Raw genomic sequence first — 19637 nt, 5'->3', positions numbered from 1 at the left:
TGAATGTAAAAGATGAGGGGAAACCCCGCAGCTACGGAAGTAGCCTGGCGGAGTGGAAAAAGTGTTGTTGGTGAGAAAGTGGCTACTCGTCCATTGTGATGGTTCAAAATGGCTCTGAGCACTATGGGACTCAACTGCTGAGGTCATTAGTCCCCTAGAACTTAGAACTAGTTAAACCTAACTAACCTAAGGACATCACACACATCCATGCCCGAGGCAGGATTCGAACCTGCGACCGTAGCGGTCTCGCGGTTCCAGACTGCAGCGCCAGAACCGCGCGGCCACTTCGGCCGGCGCCATTGTGATGGGTAAGGAGTCCGAGCTGAGCAGTACTGTGGTTAACATCTTGCTAGCTAGCAGTAGCGGATCATTGTGGCTCATATTCTTGAAGTTTTGAGGTCAGAGAAGCTTAAGAGCAGTATTTATGGGATTTGGATGATGCATTTGGTGATACTATTATCATGGCACGGTTTTGGTCTTATAAAAATATAATTCTGATGCCGAGAAGGTAGAGGCGCCTTGCCACGGTTCGCACGGCTCTTCCCGTCGGAGGTTCGAGTCCTCCCTCGGGCAGGGGTGTGTGTGTTGTCTTTAACGTAAGTTAGTTTAACTTAGATTAAGTAGTGTGTAAGCCTAGGGGGCCCATGACTTCAGCAGTTTGGTCCAACCAATACGAGCTTACCACCAAGTAACCAAGTCATGACTGCATCGCCGCCATGTTAACAGCCACTGCAAATTACCGCTACCAGTACCACCAGCCTTCCACTAAATTGTTTTTATTTGGCACTCTGTAAATGGACCAGGTATATGTGAAATTTGGTTGATTTTAATAAAAATCGTGGTGTTGCTAAAAACTCTATCTTACCCGCGTGATTATCCCAAGTCACAAATATAGACAGGAATGCTATCCTAGTGAATTTAATTCCGAGTGTCCTAATTTTGTTATAGAAAGCCTTATTAGGCAACTATAAAAATAGTTGTGATTGCTTTCTAATGTGTGAAGTTATAGTGTTTAAAGTTCAGTTTTATAGTTTGAAAAGTACTCCATTCACAGTGCATTTTTAAATCAATCTGCGGTCATTTTCTTAAATAATTTGCCTTACTTGAAAAGCTGCCTGAAAATAGTAAAGTTGATCTGAAGTGAAAAAGATTATTAGTGGTTGCATTTATGCATTTTGATCAGAACCGCAAAGTTTTATCAGTGTTCATTTCATGACAAAGTGTTAGAACTTGAAGGTAATGTTGTGTTGACATTAGCAAAGCCAACTATATTTTGAGTAGGTTAAAAGAACGCTAATCAAAGCACATTTGTCATTTAAAAAGTTATAGTTTGTGGTGCTTTTCTTAATTAATAATTATTAATGAGAATACTTACCATTTATCATACATGCTTGGGTGGTTTTGTTAATGATCATGGTTCTTCAAGTTTAACACCCCTCGCGTACTAGGCTAGTTAGTTAATGAAACGCCGGCCGTGCGGTTCTAGGCGCTATAGTCTGGAACCGAGCGACCGCTACGGTCGCAGGTTCGAATCCTGCCTTGGGCATGGATGTGTGTGATGTCCTTAGGTTAGTTAGGTTTAATTAGTTCTAAGTTCTAGGCGACTGATGACCTCAGAAGTTAAGTCGCAAAGTGCTCAGAGCCATTTGAACCATTTTTAGTTAATGAAACTAAACAAAGGCTCCTTCAGAGCCAATGTAGTTGGTTAGAATTCTGTTTAATTGCTTCAAAACGAGTTTAAGAAAGAAATATTTACTATCTTAGCTATTCTAATGCAAGTTGGTTAATGCACAGACATAGATACCCTATACTAATCAGTGATGTTAAAGAATATGATCATTAAAAGACCCCCGCTTTAAATCAGAATCATTGTATTGTCTTCCCTGTTTAATATTGCTACTAGTTTCAGATGTGTTGGTGATAGGTTCTATAAACTGTTACATCTAGTTCATTTAAGGTATGTGTTGTTGAGAGGCTTATGTTACTGTTTGCTATATCATTGGTTCAAATGGCTCTGAGAACTATGGGACTTAACATCTGAGGTTATTAGTCCCCTAGAACTTAGAACTAGTTAAACCTAACTAACCTAAGGACATCACACACAGACATGCCCGGGGCAGGATTCGAACCTGCGACCGTAGCGGTCGCGAGGTTCCAGACTGAAGCGCGCTATATCATTGGCCATTTATTTGTCTGGCCTTAAAGTTAGTAATACATTTATCTGCAAGGTTAGGTTACTGTGTTGTAGTGTGAACAGAGTTCAGTGTGTGTGTGTAAAGCAAGGTTAGGTTAACCTTAGTACTGCCTTCTGCTTTTTAGATTGCTTGACACAAGAAGGCCCCATTAGACTTGCGACGATATTAACACGTAATGTTACAAATTGCTTTTGTGCTGGGAGAACGTCTGCTCCTGACCCACCTGTTTACTGTTGGTTATACTCTGCTGGAGTTTTTCGGAATTCTGTTTCGCTTTAGGCTGAGAAGTGGATGCGCTTGCAGATTGTGAGGTATGTTTACCCTGAATGAGAAATTAATTGATCTTTGTCATCAGTAGTGGCCTGTCTATCGGAGTTCATACTTCACAGTTATGTAGTGATAAGTTAGAAATGCAATGAGAGTTAAGTAATGTAATACCCATTATACGATGAATATCTGCACAAAATTTGAAAAATGTCGGAATGATGCTTCATGGTGTAACACTTACAACGTCCATCAGTGTATATTTGATGTGTGTTTCACTTTCCTAGTGAATGCAGCTGCAAAGCTATCCACAGCATTTGTAAATGGTTACAATGTCGATAAATCGTCAGAAAAAACGTTGAAGTTATTATTTCAGTTGAAATATGGGCAAAAATATAAGCCTAGTAATAGTATGGGCATTAAAACATGTAGAACAAATTATTATATCAAGGAATCGAATGAGAGATGTAGTCAGTGAAAGAGCTTCTTGGGTACCTTTCGACTGGACCGCTAGATTAGAGATCATTGTTTGTTCATATCGGCTTGTAAGGCAGGTTTCCACTAATAAGTGTACTGAATATATCCAAGAGATGAAATTCCTGCTGAGCGGCACATAAAACGTATAATTCTTGGAGATTCTGGAAAATATATACTTAGGCACTGATACCTTACAGTACAGATGGACTAAGGACTCAGGGGTGAAAAAAATTCTGTCTCTACCAGACATCTGATAAAGATATTAATTTTCAGCAGTGCATAGCAGGTGGAATCGTAGCGATACCCAATTAACTATTTAAGTTAAACAAAGAGATACTTCCAAGAAATCGTATTAATGATCTGTTGAATTATTGTCAAGCATTCTTTTAAACTGAGTAATAGCCTCATAAATCCAAACTGGTATGTATGTACACCAGAAAAAAAGACACCCTTGCAAACATCACTTAGATATGGTGTAACATCACCTGTAGTCTTCATAAAGGTCTCCGTCCGTCAAGGAAAAGATTGTAAAAGTTTTTTCACGAATGCCACATCCAGTTGAAGCTACTTGCTGATTATTGGATCCCACAGACCTACCAAATCGCATAGATGTTGACTGTTTCAAACAGTACCAGACATTTTCTATGGGATTACCATAAAGCCAATCGTGACGCGACAGAATGCCTGAGCGTTCGCTAAACCATGAACATATGTGTGAAGTCATGTGAACACAGCTCTTGTCATCTTCCAAGATAGCGTATTCATCATGAAGATGTGGAAGAAAGGGCCACATCTGGTCACCAAGAATGACGAAATAATACTCCTGGTTCATGTTCACGGTAACCTGAAAGAGTGGATTTGAAGTCATACGAAAAATACCGCCAAACCGTTAGAGATGTACCTCCAGCCCAAACTACACCCTCCACACACTCTGGGTTAAGCGCCCCATTGGCCAGCACGAAGTTGCTCCCTCCTCCTCCACGCCTTGCGATCACTGCCTCTCCTCCCCTCCTCATTCTCAACAGATTGTCACACACACATCGTCTCTGAAAGCCAGTCACGCCCTCCCTTCCCAGAAAAAGATATCTCGCACACACACCTACTACACTACACCATCCTGAGATTGGCGATTCCTCTCGATTCCCACTTCAGACAAAAAGCGAAATAAGTAACTAAAAAAGTAGTTTATTTTATTTTTACATTCATCGTTACATTATTGAACATAACTAATACCGCATTCTACCAAGGTAAATTTTAATTAAATGCAAAATTAAACATACTGTATCATTCAGAATAACAATATTAAATGCCAGTCAAAAGTTCTCAATTTTTTACAAAGTTCCTTGAGTCACCTTCAAAGTACTCTCTATTACATGTGATGCACTTTTACTACTGTTTGAAGCATGTCTGGACTTCTTCAACTTTGATATCGCCAGTGCTCTTTCTGAAGCTGTTTTTACTGCTTCCACATCATTGCAACGCTTCCCTTTACAGTTTTTTTCATTTGTGGGAATAGAAAAAAGTCAGAATGGGTAAGAGCTTGCGGATACGGCGGGTGGGGTACGACAGACCATCCCTGAGATGACAAAATAGTGGGTCACTCATAATGCTGCATGTGCGCGGGTGTTCTCGTGATGAATGAACCAGTCACCTGATCCCCAAAGTTCCGGATATTTCCTCCACACATACCCTCGCAGATACCTTAATAATTCCAAATAAAATTGCTACCAGGAGATATAAATTCCCAATGAACAATTTCACGAACGCCAGAAAAGACAATGTCTTCGTCTTTACATTCGACCACACTTGCCTTGCTTTTTTTTGGTCTGGGAGAGTTGGGAGTTGTCCATTGATTTGTCACTTGCTTGGTTTCTGGGCCATATCCGTAACATCAACTCTCATCACCTGTAATGATTTTGTTCAAAAATTTTGGATCACTTTCAGTCGCTGTTTTCAAGTCCTGGCGCACATTCATATGCATGGTTTTTTTCTCCTGTGTGAGAAGACGTGGAACAAATTTAGCGGCAACATGCCGCATGTGCAAATCCTGACACAAAATTCGCTGGCACGAGCTCCAACTCATTCCTGTCTGTACTGAAATTTGGTCGGTCGTGAAACGACGATCCTCATTGACTTTTTGGCGGATTTTCTCGATATTTTCCTGGTTTTGCGAGGTTGCAGGGCGTTCAGAACGATGTTGTTGTTCAACACTCATCTCACCATTTCTAAAGAGCCCATAGCAGTCGAAAACTTTTGTGTGGCTCATAGTATTTCCCTGGAAAGCCTCTTGAAGCATTTGGTGTGTCTCCGTTGCCGATTTTCAAAGTAGGAAACAAAATTTCACAAACACTCTTTGTTCTTTTAAAGTTTCCAGAACGACTTCGCAAGCGGAACACATTGACCCACACGCTGATGCCATCTGCAGATTTGAAACCAGGACGCGTAATCTAACGCGGTCTGTGCCATACAACAGGACAACAAATAGTTCAAATGGCTCTGAGCACTGTGGGACTTAACATCTGAGGTCATCAGTCCCCTAGAACTAGAACTACTTAAACCTAACTAACCTAAGGACATCACACACATCCGTGCCCGAGGCAGGATTCGAACCTGCAACCGTAGCGGTCGCGCGGTTCCAGACTGAAGCGCCTAGAATCGCTCGGCCACACGGGCCGGCAACAAGACAACAAAATATTCGTTGAGATGAGTTGCATTTACTGTTTACTGGAATGTGCCACCAACAGAAAAGCGAGGTTTCACCTGTTTTAGTATAAAGTATGCGATTTTTATTACAATTCTTTTTTCATGCTGTTGAAATATCAGTAGTTAATATCATTCTTACCATGTCTCTGTAATGCACGGGCTAAGAGTACCGTCTGGCAGCTTATTACACACGGATGGCTCCATGCGATCAGGTTGTATTTCGGCTCGTGGAATGTTTCATCGCAGCCGTCCCGCACTGCAGCCGTATAACTCATTCAGTAATGGTGTCGCATGGTCACAATGTTACTCGCGGCTCGAACATCGGTTCCTCCGGTAACGTTTAACAGGGACGGACTGCCGAGTACAGAGCAGTATCTCTGAACGAGCAGTGACACCGTACCAACGCGATCTTGACTGCAGTCTCTGAGGTGACAAAAGTCGTGGGACAGCAACATGCACACATACAGATGGCGGTAGTATCGTGTCCACAAGGTATAAAATGGCAGTGTACTGGCGGAGCTGCCATTTGCACTCAGGTGATTCATCTGAAGAGGTTTCCGGCTTAATTATACTACTTCACGACGAGAATTAACAGTCTTTGAACGCGGAATGCTAGTTGCAGCTAGACGCATGGGGCATTCCATTTCGGAAATCGTCAGAGAATTCAATATTCTGAGATCAGATCAACAGTGTCAAGAGTGTGCCGAAAATACCAAATTCCAGACATTACCTCTCTCACCACGAACAGCGCAGTGGCAGACGGCTTTCACTTAACGATCGAGAGCAGCGGCGTTTGCGTACAGTTGTCAGTGCTAACAAACAAGGAACACTGCGTGAAATAACCGCAGAAATCAATGTGGGAGGTGCGACAAAGTTATCTTTTAGGACAGGGCGCCGAAATTTGGCGATAATGGGTTATGGCAGCAGACGACCGACGCGAGTGCCTTTGCTAACAGCACCATATCCCCTGTAACGCCACTCCTGCGTTCGTGACCGTACCGGCTGGACCCTAGACGTGACCGTATCGGTTGGATCTCAGACGATTGAAAACCGCGGACTGATCAGATGAGTCCCGATTTCACTTGGTAAGAGCTGATGGTAGGGTTAGAGTGTGGCGCAGTCCCCTGAAGCCACGAACCGAAGTAGTGAAAAAAAGCACTGTGCAAGCTGGTGATGACTTCATAGTGGTGTGGGCTCTGTTTAAACGGAATGGACTGGTTCTTTGGAGACCATTTACAGCCATTCATGGACGTCATGCTCCCGAGCAACGATGCAGTTTTTATGGATGACAATGCGCCATGTCACAGGGCCACAGTTGTCGCCGTTGGTTTGAAGATTATTCTAGACAATTCGAGGAAATGATGTGGCAACCCAAACTACCCGGCATGAATCCTATTGAACATTTATGGGCCATAAGCGAACGGTCAGTTCATGCGCAAAATGCTGCACCGGCAACTCTTTCGCTATTATGGACGGCTATAGAGGCAGCATGTCGCAATATTTCTGCAGAGGATTTCCAGCGAATTGTTGAGTCCATGCCACGTCGAGTTGCTGCACTATGCCGGACAGGAGGTAGTCCGACACGTTATTAGAAGGTATCAAAAAATGGTGCAAATGGCTCTGAGCACTATGGGACTCAACTGCTGAGGTCATTAGTCCCCTAGAACTTAGAACTAGTTAAACCTAACTAACCTAAGGACATCACACACATCCATGCCCGAGGCAGGATTCGAACCTGCGACCGTAGCGGTCTTGCGGTTCCAGACTGCAGCGCCTTTAACCGCACGGCCACTTCGGCCGGCTAGAAGGTATCCCACGACTTTTGTCACCTCAGTGTGTAGCAGAGTCAAGTACAGAAATCTTACAGTCGACTTTGTGTGTAGATACGCGTGATTGTCAACAACGAATAAAAAACCAAATGTTTGTGGGGATGCAAGATTAACGAAGTTGAGCAGTGCGATGTACATGGTAAACATTATGTTTGTAAACGACAGTCAGAAACCTGAGAATACACATGTAAGCAAAGAAATCGAACAATTAATTTACCAATTAGCAACTGCCGTCGTACTCGGGGAACTGATTGACAATACTATGTTGCCGCGCGGGGTAGCCGCGCGGTCTTGGGTGCCTTGTCACGGTCCGCGCGGCACCTCCTGTCGGAGGTTCGATCCTCCCTTAGGCATGGGTGTGTGTGTTGTCCTTAGCGTAGGTTAGTTTAAGTTAGATTTAGCAGTGCGTAAGCTTAGGGACTGATGACCTGAGCAGTTTGCTCCCATAAGATCTTACCACAAATTTCCAAAAATATTGTTATTTGTTGAAGAACGCCTGGATACATCGTTTACAATCCTAACACTTGAACAAAGCAGTTCTCAAAATGATATCCTCAACCAGATAAAACCTTTACAAAATATTGATACACCAGACTGTTTCGTTGATTTCGGTGTATTTCATAGCCTACATAAAACACGAAAGTTTTAACGTGTTAATCGTAATTAACAGTTTAGCGCATTTATACTTAAGATACTTTCTTCCAATGTTTCCTTTCCTCCGGTTACGATTTTTTATGAACATCTTTCATTTCATTCCTAGTTCGCCATGGCGCAGCGAAGGAATTTTAAAAGTTTGCTAGAGATCTGTGTAGAGTCTGGAACGCTCCTCCTCGTCTATCTCCTCGGAGTTTCCCGTACATCGGGCGAAATCCCACTGGCGACTGCGGGCAGCAAACCACACGACGTATTGCTCTATAGACTTCTCGGAAACGTTTGTGGGCATACCCGGCACTACACTGCTATTAATACACTACTGCCCATTAAAATTGCTACACCACGAAGATGACGTGCTACATACGCGAAATTTAACCGACAGGAAGAAGATGCTGTGATATGCAAATGATAAGCTTTTCAGACCATTCACACAAGACAGGCGCCGGTGGCGACACCTACAACGTGCTGACATTAGGAAAGTTTCCAACCGATTTCTCATACACAAACAGCAGTTGACCGGCGTTGCCTGGTGAAACGTAGTTGTGATGGCTCGTGTAAGGAGGAGAAATGCATACCAACACGTTTCCTACTTTGATAAAGGTCGAATTGTAACCTATCGCAATAGCGGTTTATCATATCGCGACATTGTTGCACGCATTGGTCGAAATCCAATGACTGTTAGCAGAATATGGAATTGGTGGGTTCAGGAGGGTAATCCGTAACGCCGTGCTGGATCCCAACGGCCTCGTATCACTAGCAGTCGAGATGAGAGGCATCTTAACCGCATGGCTGTAACGGATCGTGCAGCCACGTCCCCATCCCTGAGTCAACAGATGAGGACGTTTGCAAGACAACAACCATCTGCACGAACAGTTCGACGACGTTTGCAGCAGCATGGACTATCAGCTCGGAGACCATGGCTGCGGTTACCCTTGACAGTGCATCACAGACAGGAGCGCCTGCGATGGTGTACTCAACGACGAACCTGGGTGCACGAATGGCAAAACGTCATTTTTTCGGATGAATCCAGGTTCTATTTACAGCATCACGATGGTCGCATCCGTGTTTAGCGACATCGCAATGATCGCACATTGGAAGCGTGTATTCGTCATCGCCATACTGGCGTATCACCCGGCGTGATGGTATGGGGTGCCATTGGTAACACGTCTCGGTCACCTCTTGTTCCCATTGACAGCACTTTGAACAGTGGACGTTACATTTCAGATGTGATACGAACCGTGGTTCTACCCTTCATTCGATACCTACGAAACCCTACATTTCAGCAGGATAACGCACGACCGCATGTTGCATGCCCTGTATGGGATCTCTCACCAACTGAAAACGTCTGGTCAATGGTGGCCGAGCAACTGGCTCGTCACAATACGCCAGTCACTACTGTTGCTGAACTGTGGTATCGTGTTGAAGCTGCATGGACAGCTGTACCTGTACACGCCATCCAAGCTCTGACTCAATGCCCAGGCGAATCAAGGCCGTTATTACATCTAGAGGTGGTTGTTCTGGGTACTGAATTCTCAGGATCTATGCACCCAAATTGTGTGAAAATGTAATCACATGTCAGTTCTAGTATAATATATTTGTCCAATGATTACCCGTTTATCATCTGCATTTCTTCTTGGTGTAGCAATTTTAATGGCCAGTAGTGTATACAGTCAGTCCAAATAAAGTTGCCAGCCTAGTTTTGAGCCATGAGACAATAAGGTGTCAGACAAATCCAACACCTTCCATGTAAACCCTGACATGATAGCAAATCCGGCAGTATGTCATATAGCTCCGAATAAATCCTGACATTAAATTAACCAAAGTAATGCGATCAACGAGTGAGCAAATGGAATACCACAGACTAACACAAGAACGCCTAAATGCATGTCATACCTTCCCAACGTGAAACAGACGCAGGTCTGAGGGGAGAAACGAGAACAGAAGCTGAGAGCAGAATCGTGTAGGCTAGGAGGCCCTACGATAAGGGACAGATACTCACGTCGCCAGCCGACCGCCAAAACCACCCCCCAGTCCATGTTAAAAGATAGAGCCCTCCAGAAGAACAGTATAGATCTTACGATAACACTAAAAGGGCCACACCAGCTGCAAGTTTTAGCGTGAGACTTTTTCGCGTTTCTGTTACGTTGCAAACGTTAAAAACATTGCCCCACTACGAAAAGTATAACGTTTCTCATTGGATGGACAGAATTTTTGTAGGCGGAGCTTAAGATTAGCATTGAGACCTTGATTGGTCAGTTGAAAACACAGCCAGATAGCTTTTTTAAACCAACTTTGGTAAATTGTAGTAAGGAGAAGTTAGAAAGAGTTTCTTCCGAGACGGCGAGCTGTGTGGAGCTGCGCCGCCCGCCACCCCCTGATGCTGCCTAAACACCGTCAAGGTAATGAACGCACGCGATGCCGCATAACAGCGCATAACGCTTCACTCAGAACTGCAGAAGTCTCATCTGTTACATCCCCTTTTTACGTAATACTAGTGTCGATTGTCAATTAAATCTCATGGTGTTCACATTTGCTACTTGAAGTTAAAATGTGAAACGCGATGATTTTTCTGTTATATAATTATTGAGAAGCCACATCAGCCACTGTAACTTACGACAAGTTAAATATGTAATTAAGGATTGTTGAAGGTCACTGTAGATCATTTGGATAGTTTTCTCTTTTATGAAACTTAACTTAAACCTAGATTATAGATGTGATATGGCATAGGTCATCCTTCGATCCATTGTAGAACTTGGAAACCCATTCAGGGAATATTCGTTCACATTTTTGTTGAACGCAGTTGGTTTTTATCATCCTGTATTAAAATATTTTTTTTATCAATAGTGCAATTTATAAACAATGTTTTGTGAGTAGAATAAGATTTCCAATGGTAAACTTAACTGCTTTTTCGACGTTATTTTACCAGCTAACTAAAAATAGGAAAGCCTTGAACCCCTTCCACTAAATTTAGTTAGTATTAAGATTCTTTTACAGGCAGTGCAGTGGAGCTGACGCTGAAATCATTAAGTATTTGGTTATATCATCGCTAGTCTCACTGAACTCTTCTGAACTCTACATGTCATGTGTGGTCTGGCGTCTCCTTACCAGCAACAGGTCCCAGGTTCAAACTAGTCAATTCCATAAAAAACACGCTCAGGGCATCGTTGCGCGAAAGTGGTAGGGAGACACGTCTTAGAACAAACAGACACCACGCAGAATGTTAGAACAAGATTAAAATTGGCACTACTCCTATATCAAAAGTCAGTACCCGGAAGCAATCCAAATTCTTTCAAAAGACTCTCATGTCCAACCACTGGATTGGAAAACTAACTCCGCGAACAATCACTACACTGCCACCAACCCGTTACTACCATTTCCTCTATAAACAGATAGTATGATAGCATAAAGTCATATTTCGAAATTCCACCGGAATAAATATGAATGTGTTATCTTCTAAGGAACCTCTCCAGTCGCCAAGTCGTTCGTTTAGTGACACCATCGGCTAACTGATGGCGCCTCCTTCTGCTATACAGCCTCTTTCTGCAGAGCAAGGTGTATGCCCATTACACAGCAACAACGCCTGCTTTGAAAACAGGCAAACCATTAAGCCAGAAGCTACAGCAACGCGAAGGAAGGCAGTCGCGAACTCTTTCAAATTGTATCACACGGGGAGAACTTCTAAAATACGTTCCGTCACATTACCTCCTCCCCAGAGGACATAAACTGGCTCTGTGTACCCTACGAGGGCTGCCAGCCGACTGTCGGTTCCGAGAGCTGCAAAACTGCTCCACAAAATTGTTTTACGAGGGGCTTTCAGTAAGTAATACAACACATTTTTTTCTCAGTTAGTTCTGGTTGAAAATTGTAGAATTTGTTGTGGGGTATCGTGGAATATTCCCAATTCAGCCCCTATAATTTCATGATGTTCTGGTAGGTAGCGGAACTACACGTAGCTTTCAAAAAAGGCGTCTGAAATGGTGGTGTGTTCCAAGCAGAGGTCTGTCATTGAGTTTATTTTGACAGAAAACCAGAGAATAACAGATATTCATAGCTACCTGCAGAATATCTGCGGAGGCCTGGCAGTGAACCAAAGCACAGTGAGTCGTTGGGCGAATTGTCTATCAGCAAAGCAACAAGGTCGCACAAAACTGTCTGATCTTCCGCGTGCCGGCCGGATGCAGACAACTGTGGCTCCTGATGTGTTAGAACGTGCCGGCGAACACTCTCATTGGATGTGATCGACAGATCACAGTCAGAGACCTCGCTGCACAACTGGACGTCTCTGTTGGTAGCGCTGACACACGCTTCCACCAGTTGGGGTAATCAAAGGTGTATACCCAGTGGTCTCCTTACTGCCCAACAGAAGACCATAAAGAGCAACGAAGGCCCATTTTTGCGGAACTGCTTGTTCGTTACGAGACTGATCGTACTCTATTTTTTAATATCGCCACAAGGAATGAAACAAGGATTCATCACTTCGAACAGCAAAGAAAACGGCAATCCGTGGAGTAGCGCCACATCAGTTCTCTTCCGAAGAAAAAGTTCAAAACCGCATCCTCAGCCACGGTCTTCTGGGACTCTGAAGAGGCTATTCTGCTTGATGTCCTCCCTCACGGTGCAACAATCAGCTCTGACGTGTATTGTGCTACCATCAGGAAACTGAAGAAACGACTTCAACGAGTTCTTCACCACAAAAAATGTAAACGAGCTTCTCCTTTTCGATGACAACATAAGGTCTCAGACAAGCCTGCGTGCCCGAGAGGAGCTCAGAAAACTTTACTGAACTGTTCTTCCTCAACCACCGTACAGCTGGGATCTCGCATATTCCGACTTTTGTGTGTCCGGCACAATGAAGGATGACCTCTGCGGGAAGCAATATGTGGATGATGGGTAGAATATTGCTGCAGCAAGGCATTCCGACATGAACCAGTAGAGTGGTACCATGCAGGCATACAGGCCCTCACGATAAGATGGCATAAGGCCGTCGCAGTGAACGGATAATGTGTTGGAAAACAGGGTTTTGCAGCCGAACACCGGGCAATAATACGGTGTATTGGAATCCTGAATAAAACCAACCTGCTTTCAGAAAAAAGAAGTGTTGCATAAGTTATTGAACGCCACACGTAATATGCAGACCTTTTGCCAGTGAACCGACAGAGCAGAATGTAGGCAGTTCAGTAGGCCTGCCAATAGTTATAACAGTTTCTTTCCCAAAGGGTGAGTAAAATGAAAACCTTAACTTTGTAATAACAAATCAAAAATTCGCTCCGTTATCGTGTAAGTTGGTAAGCGTGATACAACCCCAGCGTGCAGAATGGCCTTTAGGTGGCAGCATAGTGCAGATGCACACATACCGTCGCAGTTTCAGTATAAAGATGGCCGCCCCACTTGCGACTTGCACCAGCGAAGAACAGCGTTCTGTTATTCGGTTTTTGCTTAGTGAAGGTTTGAAACCTACTGAAATTCATCGACGAATGAAGGTTCAGTACGATGATGCATGTTTGTCACAGCAGCAAGTCTACGAATGGAGTAGGAAGTTCGCAAATGGTGTGACTTCGGTGGAAGATGCTCCTCGTCCAGGTCAGGCACAATGAGTTGTGACTCGACAGAACATTGCAGCAGTTGAAGCCATAATGAACGAAAAACGCCGAGTGACACTGAATGACATTGCAGCATGTTTACAGATTAGTCATGGGTCAGCAAACCACATTGTGCATGATGTGCTCCAGTTTCACAAAGTGTCTGCAAGATAGGTGCCACAACAGCTGACTCCTGAAATGAGAGAATGACGTGTTGATGCTTGTGAAGAACTTCTTCGGCGCTTTGAACGAGAAGGTGATGGCTTTCTTGTAAGAATCGTTACTGGGGACGAAACCTGGGTTCAGTTGCGCCAACCAGAAACAAAGAGAGCGAGCAAGGAATGGCGCCATTCCTCATCACCAAAACCAAAGAAGTTTCGAACAGAACCATCAGCAAGGAATGGCGCCATCCCTCATCACCAAAACCAAAGAAGTTTCGAACAGAACCATCAGCAAGGAAGGTTATGGTGACTCTCTTTTGGGACGAAAAAGGCGTCATTTTGGAGCACTACATGCCTAGAGGGACCACTGTCACCAGTGCACTATATACAGATGTCCTAAAAAATCATCTGTAGCCTGCAATCAAATCAAAGCGACGTGGATTGCTGTCAGCAGGTGTCCTTTTGCAACATGACAATGCAAGGCCCCACACTGCCCGTACGATAGTTACAAAAATCACAGACCTGCATTTTGTCTTCCTCATCCACCATACTCACCAGACCTTGCCCCCAAGTGATTTCCATATGTTTGGACCACTCAAAGACGCAATGGGAGGAAAGAAGTTCCGTTCTGATGAAGAGGTACGCCACGTTGTGCATGAGTGGTTGAGCGGACTACCAAAAGAATTTTTTCTAAAGGAATTTATGCACTATGTAAGCGCTGGAGTACTTGCATTGAGCTTGCGGAGATTATGTTGAAAAGTGATACAGTTTTGTACCACTTCTGCACAATAAATAATATTTAAAAAAATTTTAAGGTTTTCGTTTGACTCACCCTCGTAGGAAACACCCATCATCCTGTGAACATCACCCGGCCTTGAAAAGAGCAGGTCAGACTGCAACCATTTAGCTGGATTAAGGGACGACCGGTGCATTATCTGCATGCTGGGGAACTGCCCTATGTTTCTGGAAATCAGTACACCAGCGCTGGTGTTCACAACAGCAATCAGCACTAGCTGACGGGTGTGGACCGGAAGTGATTTATTGCAAGTGTTCTACAAAATTTGGCCAATACTGTGAGGACGCTCGTGGTACCTGCTTCCAGGTGTCGTTGTTGGAAGCGTTGAAGTGGTCGAGGCGCTGCGTAAACCAGAGCGTCTCTCCCGAGGCTGCGCGCGCCACGGGCGGCGGGGGCGGCAGGCGTCGCCTGGTGGCCAGCGCCAGACCCAGCGGCGTCACCCCCCTCCGCCCGCTGCCCGCCGTGGTCCGACGCACCACCACCACCACCAGCAGCAGCGGCACACTCGCCACCAGTAACCAGCGCCGCATCTGGAGAACATCGCGCCACTGCTGTTTACTGCCACCGCTATACTCGCCCGTGTTCGACTACAGCAGGATCATCCAAGAATTGCGCCCGGCGGGCGCGCCCGCGCCCCGTGGGCGCAAGACAGTGTAGTTCAGCGCCCCGTCCGCGACCGTGTGTCGCTAGTGTCGCCATAGGATAGGAGCGAGCGAGCGAGCGAGAGAGAGAGAGAGAGAGACCGCACAGCACTGCTCTGCTCTGATCTGTCCCGCGGTCAGATCTAACGTAAACAAAATCTTCCTATTTTAGAATTAATTTTATGTAATGGATATAGAATCTCATTCTTACTGTTAGTAGTTACAAGTAAGTATTTTTTTGTTATACTTCGTGCTACAATTTTTTGTATCCCTTTTCAGAGTTTAGAAATCTGATCCTTAGTTTGCTGTTTTGTACGTAATAATTTTAACTGCCAAAATTTGAAAACTTATTAAAATAGAATTAAGGTTATAAAGCTCTTTTATTCTTACAGTCAACATTGTTGAAGAAGACAATTAACATTTTACACGTGTTTCTTTTTCGAGGAAACGATTTTGTCTAGGCTTGGTACAATACTCCGTGAGACTGCTAACCTCAAGGAATTGGTCAAATTTTTATCGCCAAGGAATGAACGGTTCTTAGTTTTAGGAAGTTACGCATTAGAAAGCGGTCCTTCAGGCGGCTATGGCACTGTAGGTCAATAAGCTCTAGTTGAAGCACTTGTGAGACGTCCTCTGCCAGAAGGGAAAACGGGCGAACAAATGTATCTGCCGGCTGGCGTTCGGGCGGTCCGCACGGCCAGCTAGGCGGCACGGCTCGGCCACTGCAGCAACATACGAATTCGCCCGGGGCGCTGGCCGCGGGCGGTCGCGGGCGCTGGCGCCCCAGGGGCACAGTTTGCACGAGTCTGGACTACAGCGTAACTAATAGCGAATACTTAAACATGTACATCTACATGTACAGGGTGGTCCATTGATAGTGACCGGGCCAAATATCTCACGAAATAAGCGTCAAACGAAAAAACTACAAAGAACGAAACTCGTTTAGCTTGAAGGGGAAACCAGATGGCGCTATGGTTGGCCCGCTAGATGGCGCTGCCATAGGTCAAACGGATATCAACTGCGTTTTTTAAATAGGAACCCCCATTTTTATTACATATTCGTGTAGTACGTAAAGAAATATGAATGTTTTAGTTGGACCACTTTTTTCGCTTCGTGATAGATGGCGCTGTAATAGTCACAAACGTATAAGTACGTGGTGTCACGTAACATTCCTCCAGTGCGGACGGTATTTGCTTCGAGATACATTAACCGTGTTAAAATGGACCGTTTACTAATTGCGGAAAAGGTCGATATCGTGTTGATGTATGGCTATTGTGATCAAAATGCCCAACGGGCGTGTGCTATGTATCCGTTCGCCGGATAGTTACGTTATTTAAGGAAACAGGAAGTGTTCAGCCACATGTGAAACCTCAACCACGACCTGCAAGAAATGATGATGCCCAAGTAGGTGTTTTAGCTGCTGTCGCGGCTAATCCGAACATCAGTAGCAGACAAACTGCGCGAGAATCGGGAGTCTCAAAAACGTCGGTGTTGAGAATTCTACATCAACATCGATTGCACCCGTACCATATTTCTATGCACCAGGAATTGCATGGCGACGACTCTGAACGTCGTGTACAGTTCTGCCACTGGGCACAAGAGAAATTACGGAACATTGACAGACTTTTACACGCGTTCTATTTAGCGACGAAGCGTTATTCACCAACAGCGGTAACGTAAACCGGCATAATATGCACTATTGGGCAACGGAAAATCCACGATGGCTGCGACAAGTGGAACATCATCGACCTTGGCGGGTTAATGTATGGTGCGGCATTACGGGAGGAAGGATAATTGGCCCCCGTTTTATCGATGGCAATCTAAATGGTGCAATGTATGCTGATTTCCTACGTAATGTTCTACCGATGTTACTACAAGACGTTTCACTGCACGACAGAATGGCGATATACTTCCAACATGATGGATGTCCCGTACATAGCTCGCGTGCGGTTGAAGCGGTATTGAGCAGCATATTTCATGACAGGTGGATAGGTCGTCGATGCACCATACCATGGCCCGCACGTTCACCGGATCTGACGTCCCCAGATTTCTTTCTGTGGGGAAAGTTGAAGGACATATGCTATCGTGATCCACCGACAACGCCTGGTAACATGCGTCAGCGCATTGTCAATGCATGTGCGAACATTACGGAAGGCGAACTACTCGCTGTTGAGAGGAATTTCGTTACACATTGAGGTTGACGGACATCATTTTGAGCATTTATTGCATTAATGTAATACGCTGTAACAGCATGCATTCTCAGAAATGATAAGTTCACAAAGGTACATGTATCACACTGGAACAAGCGAATTAAAATGTTCGAACGTACCTACGTTCTGTATTTTAATTTAAAAAGCCTACCTTTTACCAACTTTTGGTCTAAAATTGTGAGCCATATGTTTGTGACTATTACAGCGCCATCTATCATAAAGCGAAAAAGGTGGTCCAACTAAAACATTCATATTTCCTTACGTACTACTCGAATATGTGATAAAAAATGGCGGTTCCTATTTTAAAAAACGCAGTTGATATCCGTTTGACCTATGGCAGCGCCATCTAGCGGGCCAACCATAGCGCCATTTGGTTTCCCCCTAAAGCTAGACGAGTTTCGTTCTTTGTAGTTTCTTCGTTTGATGCTTATTTCGTGAGATATTTGGCCCGGTCACGATCAATGGACCACCCTGTATACACCGTAAGCCACCTTAAAGTGTGTGGCGGAGGGCACCTTTGGTATCAGTATCATTTTCTCACGTCTGTTTCTTTCGAGAATGGTGCATGGAAAGAACGACTTTCGATGAATTTCCTTATGTTTTAATTTCTCTCTTTTTGCGGTCATGGTCATTTCACGAGATATACGTGGGAGGAAGTAACATGATTGCCGATTCATCTTCGAATGTACAATCCCGGATTTTCAGCAGTAGCACTCTCCGTGATACAAACGCTTCTCTTGTACCGACTACCACCGGAGTTTGTGCAGCATCTCCGTACCGCTGTCTCTCCAACTGAACGATCCCTTGACGAAATGTGCCGTTCTGCGCTGGATCTTCTCTATCTCTTGTGTTACTCCTAGTGGGTGGAACAAATGTATTATAATCCACTTCTTTCGTGGGTGAATTACATTTCCTTAATGTAACTCCTCCAACGAATGTCACCCTTTTCCTACAATTTCTTTTATGCGGCCATTTCACTTTAGGTCGTTCCCGACTATTACTCCAAGTTATTTTAAGATTGTTACTGTTTCCATTCACTCTTCGTCAATAACGTAATCCAAAACAACGAATCTCTTCTCTTACTTGCTCATAATTTTTACTTCTTTGATTGTTGCAAGCGTGAGGTCATCCACATGAATGCTAAAACGAATCCGTTAAGCTCCGATTACAAGATAAATCAGCCAAATCTAAAGGCCGTAAACTCAACTAAATACCAAGGAATTACAATTATGAACAACTTAAAGTGGAAGGAACACATACATAAAAAATGTTGTGGGGAAGGCAAACCAAAGACTGCGTTTTATTGGCAGGACATTTAGAAAATGTAACAGCTCTACTAAGGAGACTTCCTACACTACGCTTGTCCGTCCCCTTTTAGAATACTGCTGCGGGGTGTGGGATCCTTACCAGATAGAATCGACGGAGTACATCGGAAAAGTTCAAAGAAGGGCAGCACGTTTTCTATTATCGCGAAATAGGAGGGAGAGTGTCAGTGAAATGATACAGGATTTGGGGTGGACACCTTTTTCGTAGCGGCGGAATCTTCTCACGTAATTCTAAAAACTAACTTTCTCCTCCGAACGCGAAAATATTTTGTTGACGCCGACCTACATAGAGAGAAACGATCACCACGATAAAATAAGGGAAATCAGAGATCGTACGGATAGTTACAGGTGTACCTTCTTTCCGCACGCTACACGAGGTTGGGATAATAGAGAATTGTGAAGGTGATTCGATGAACCCTCTGCCAGGCACTTGAGTGTGATTTGTAGGGTATCCATGTAGATGTAGATGTAGATGTAAATTCTTCTGACTGGTTTTACGCGTCCTGCAAGGAATTCCTCTCCTGTGCCAACGTCTATATCGCAGGTTAGCACTGACACGTAACGTCCTGGATTATTTGTTCGATATATTCCTATTTCCGTCTTTCTCCAGAGCTTTTATCTCTACGGCTCCGTCTAGTACCAAGGAAGTTATTCTATGATGTCTTAACACGTGTCCTTTCACGCTGGCTTTTCCTCTTCTCAGTGTTTTGCATATCTAATGCGCAATATGTTTAATTTTTTATACGTTCAGGATCAAATGTCAGTCCCTGCACCAATGATGCATCATATAGAAATCTTTCTGC

General features: G+C 44.2%; 1 protein-coding gene across 1 annotated transcript in view; it reads right to left on the bottom strand.

Annotated features, from left to right (window-relative positions):
• The window catches only part of LOC126260617 (thymus-specific serine protease-like), a 251955-nt gene that overhangs the window by 104845 nt on the left and 127473 nt on the right, over positions 1-19637 (bottom strand). The window contains exon 3 of the mRNA XM_049957954.1: positions 14955-15111. Within this exon, the coding sequence (XP_049813911.1) occupies positions 14955-15111 (157 nt within the window). The remainder of the gene's footprint in view (positions 1-14954; positions 15112-19637) is intronic.

The sequence above is a fragment of the Schistocerca nitens genome, chromosome 5, assembly GCF_023898315.1.
Source record: "Schistocerca nitens isolate TAMUIC-IGC-003100 chromosome 5, iqSchNite1.1, whole genome shotgun sequence".
In the NCBI taxonomy this organism is placed as follows: Eukaryota; Metazoa; Arthropoda; class Insecta; order Orthoptera; family Acrididae; genus Schistocerca; species Schistocerca nitens.
Note: the sequence above shows the minus strand (reverse complement) of the source record. Positions and strands in the feature narration are given on the sequence as shown.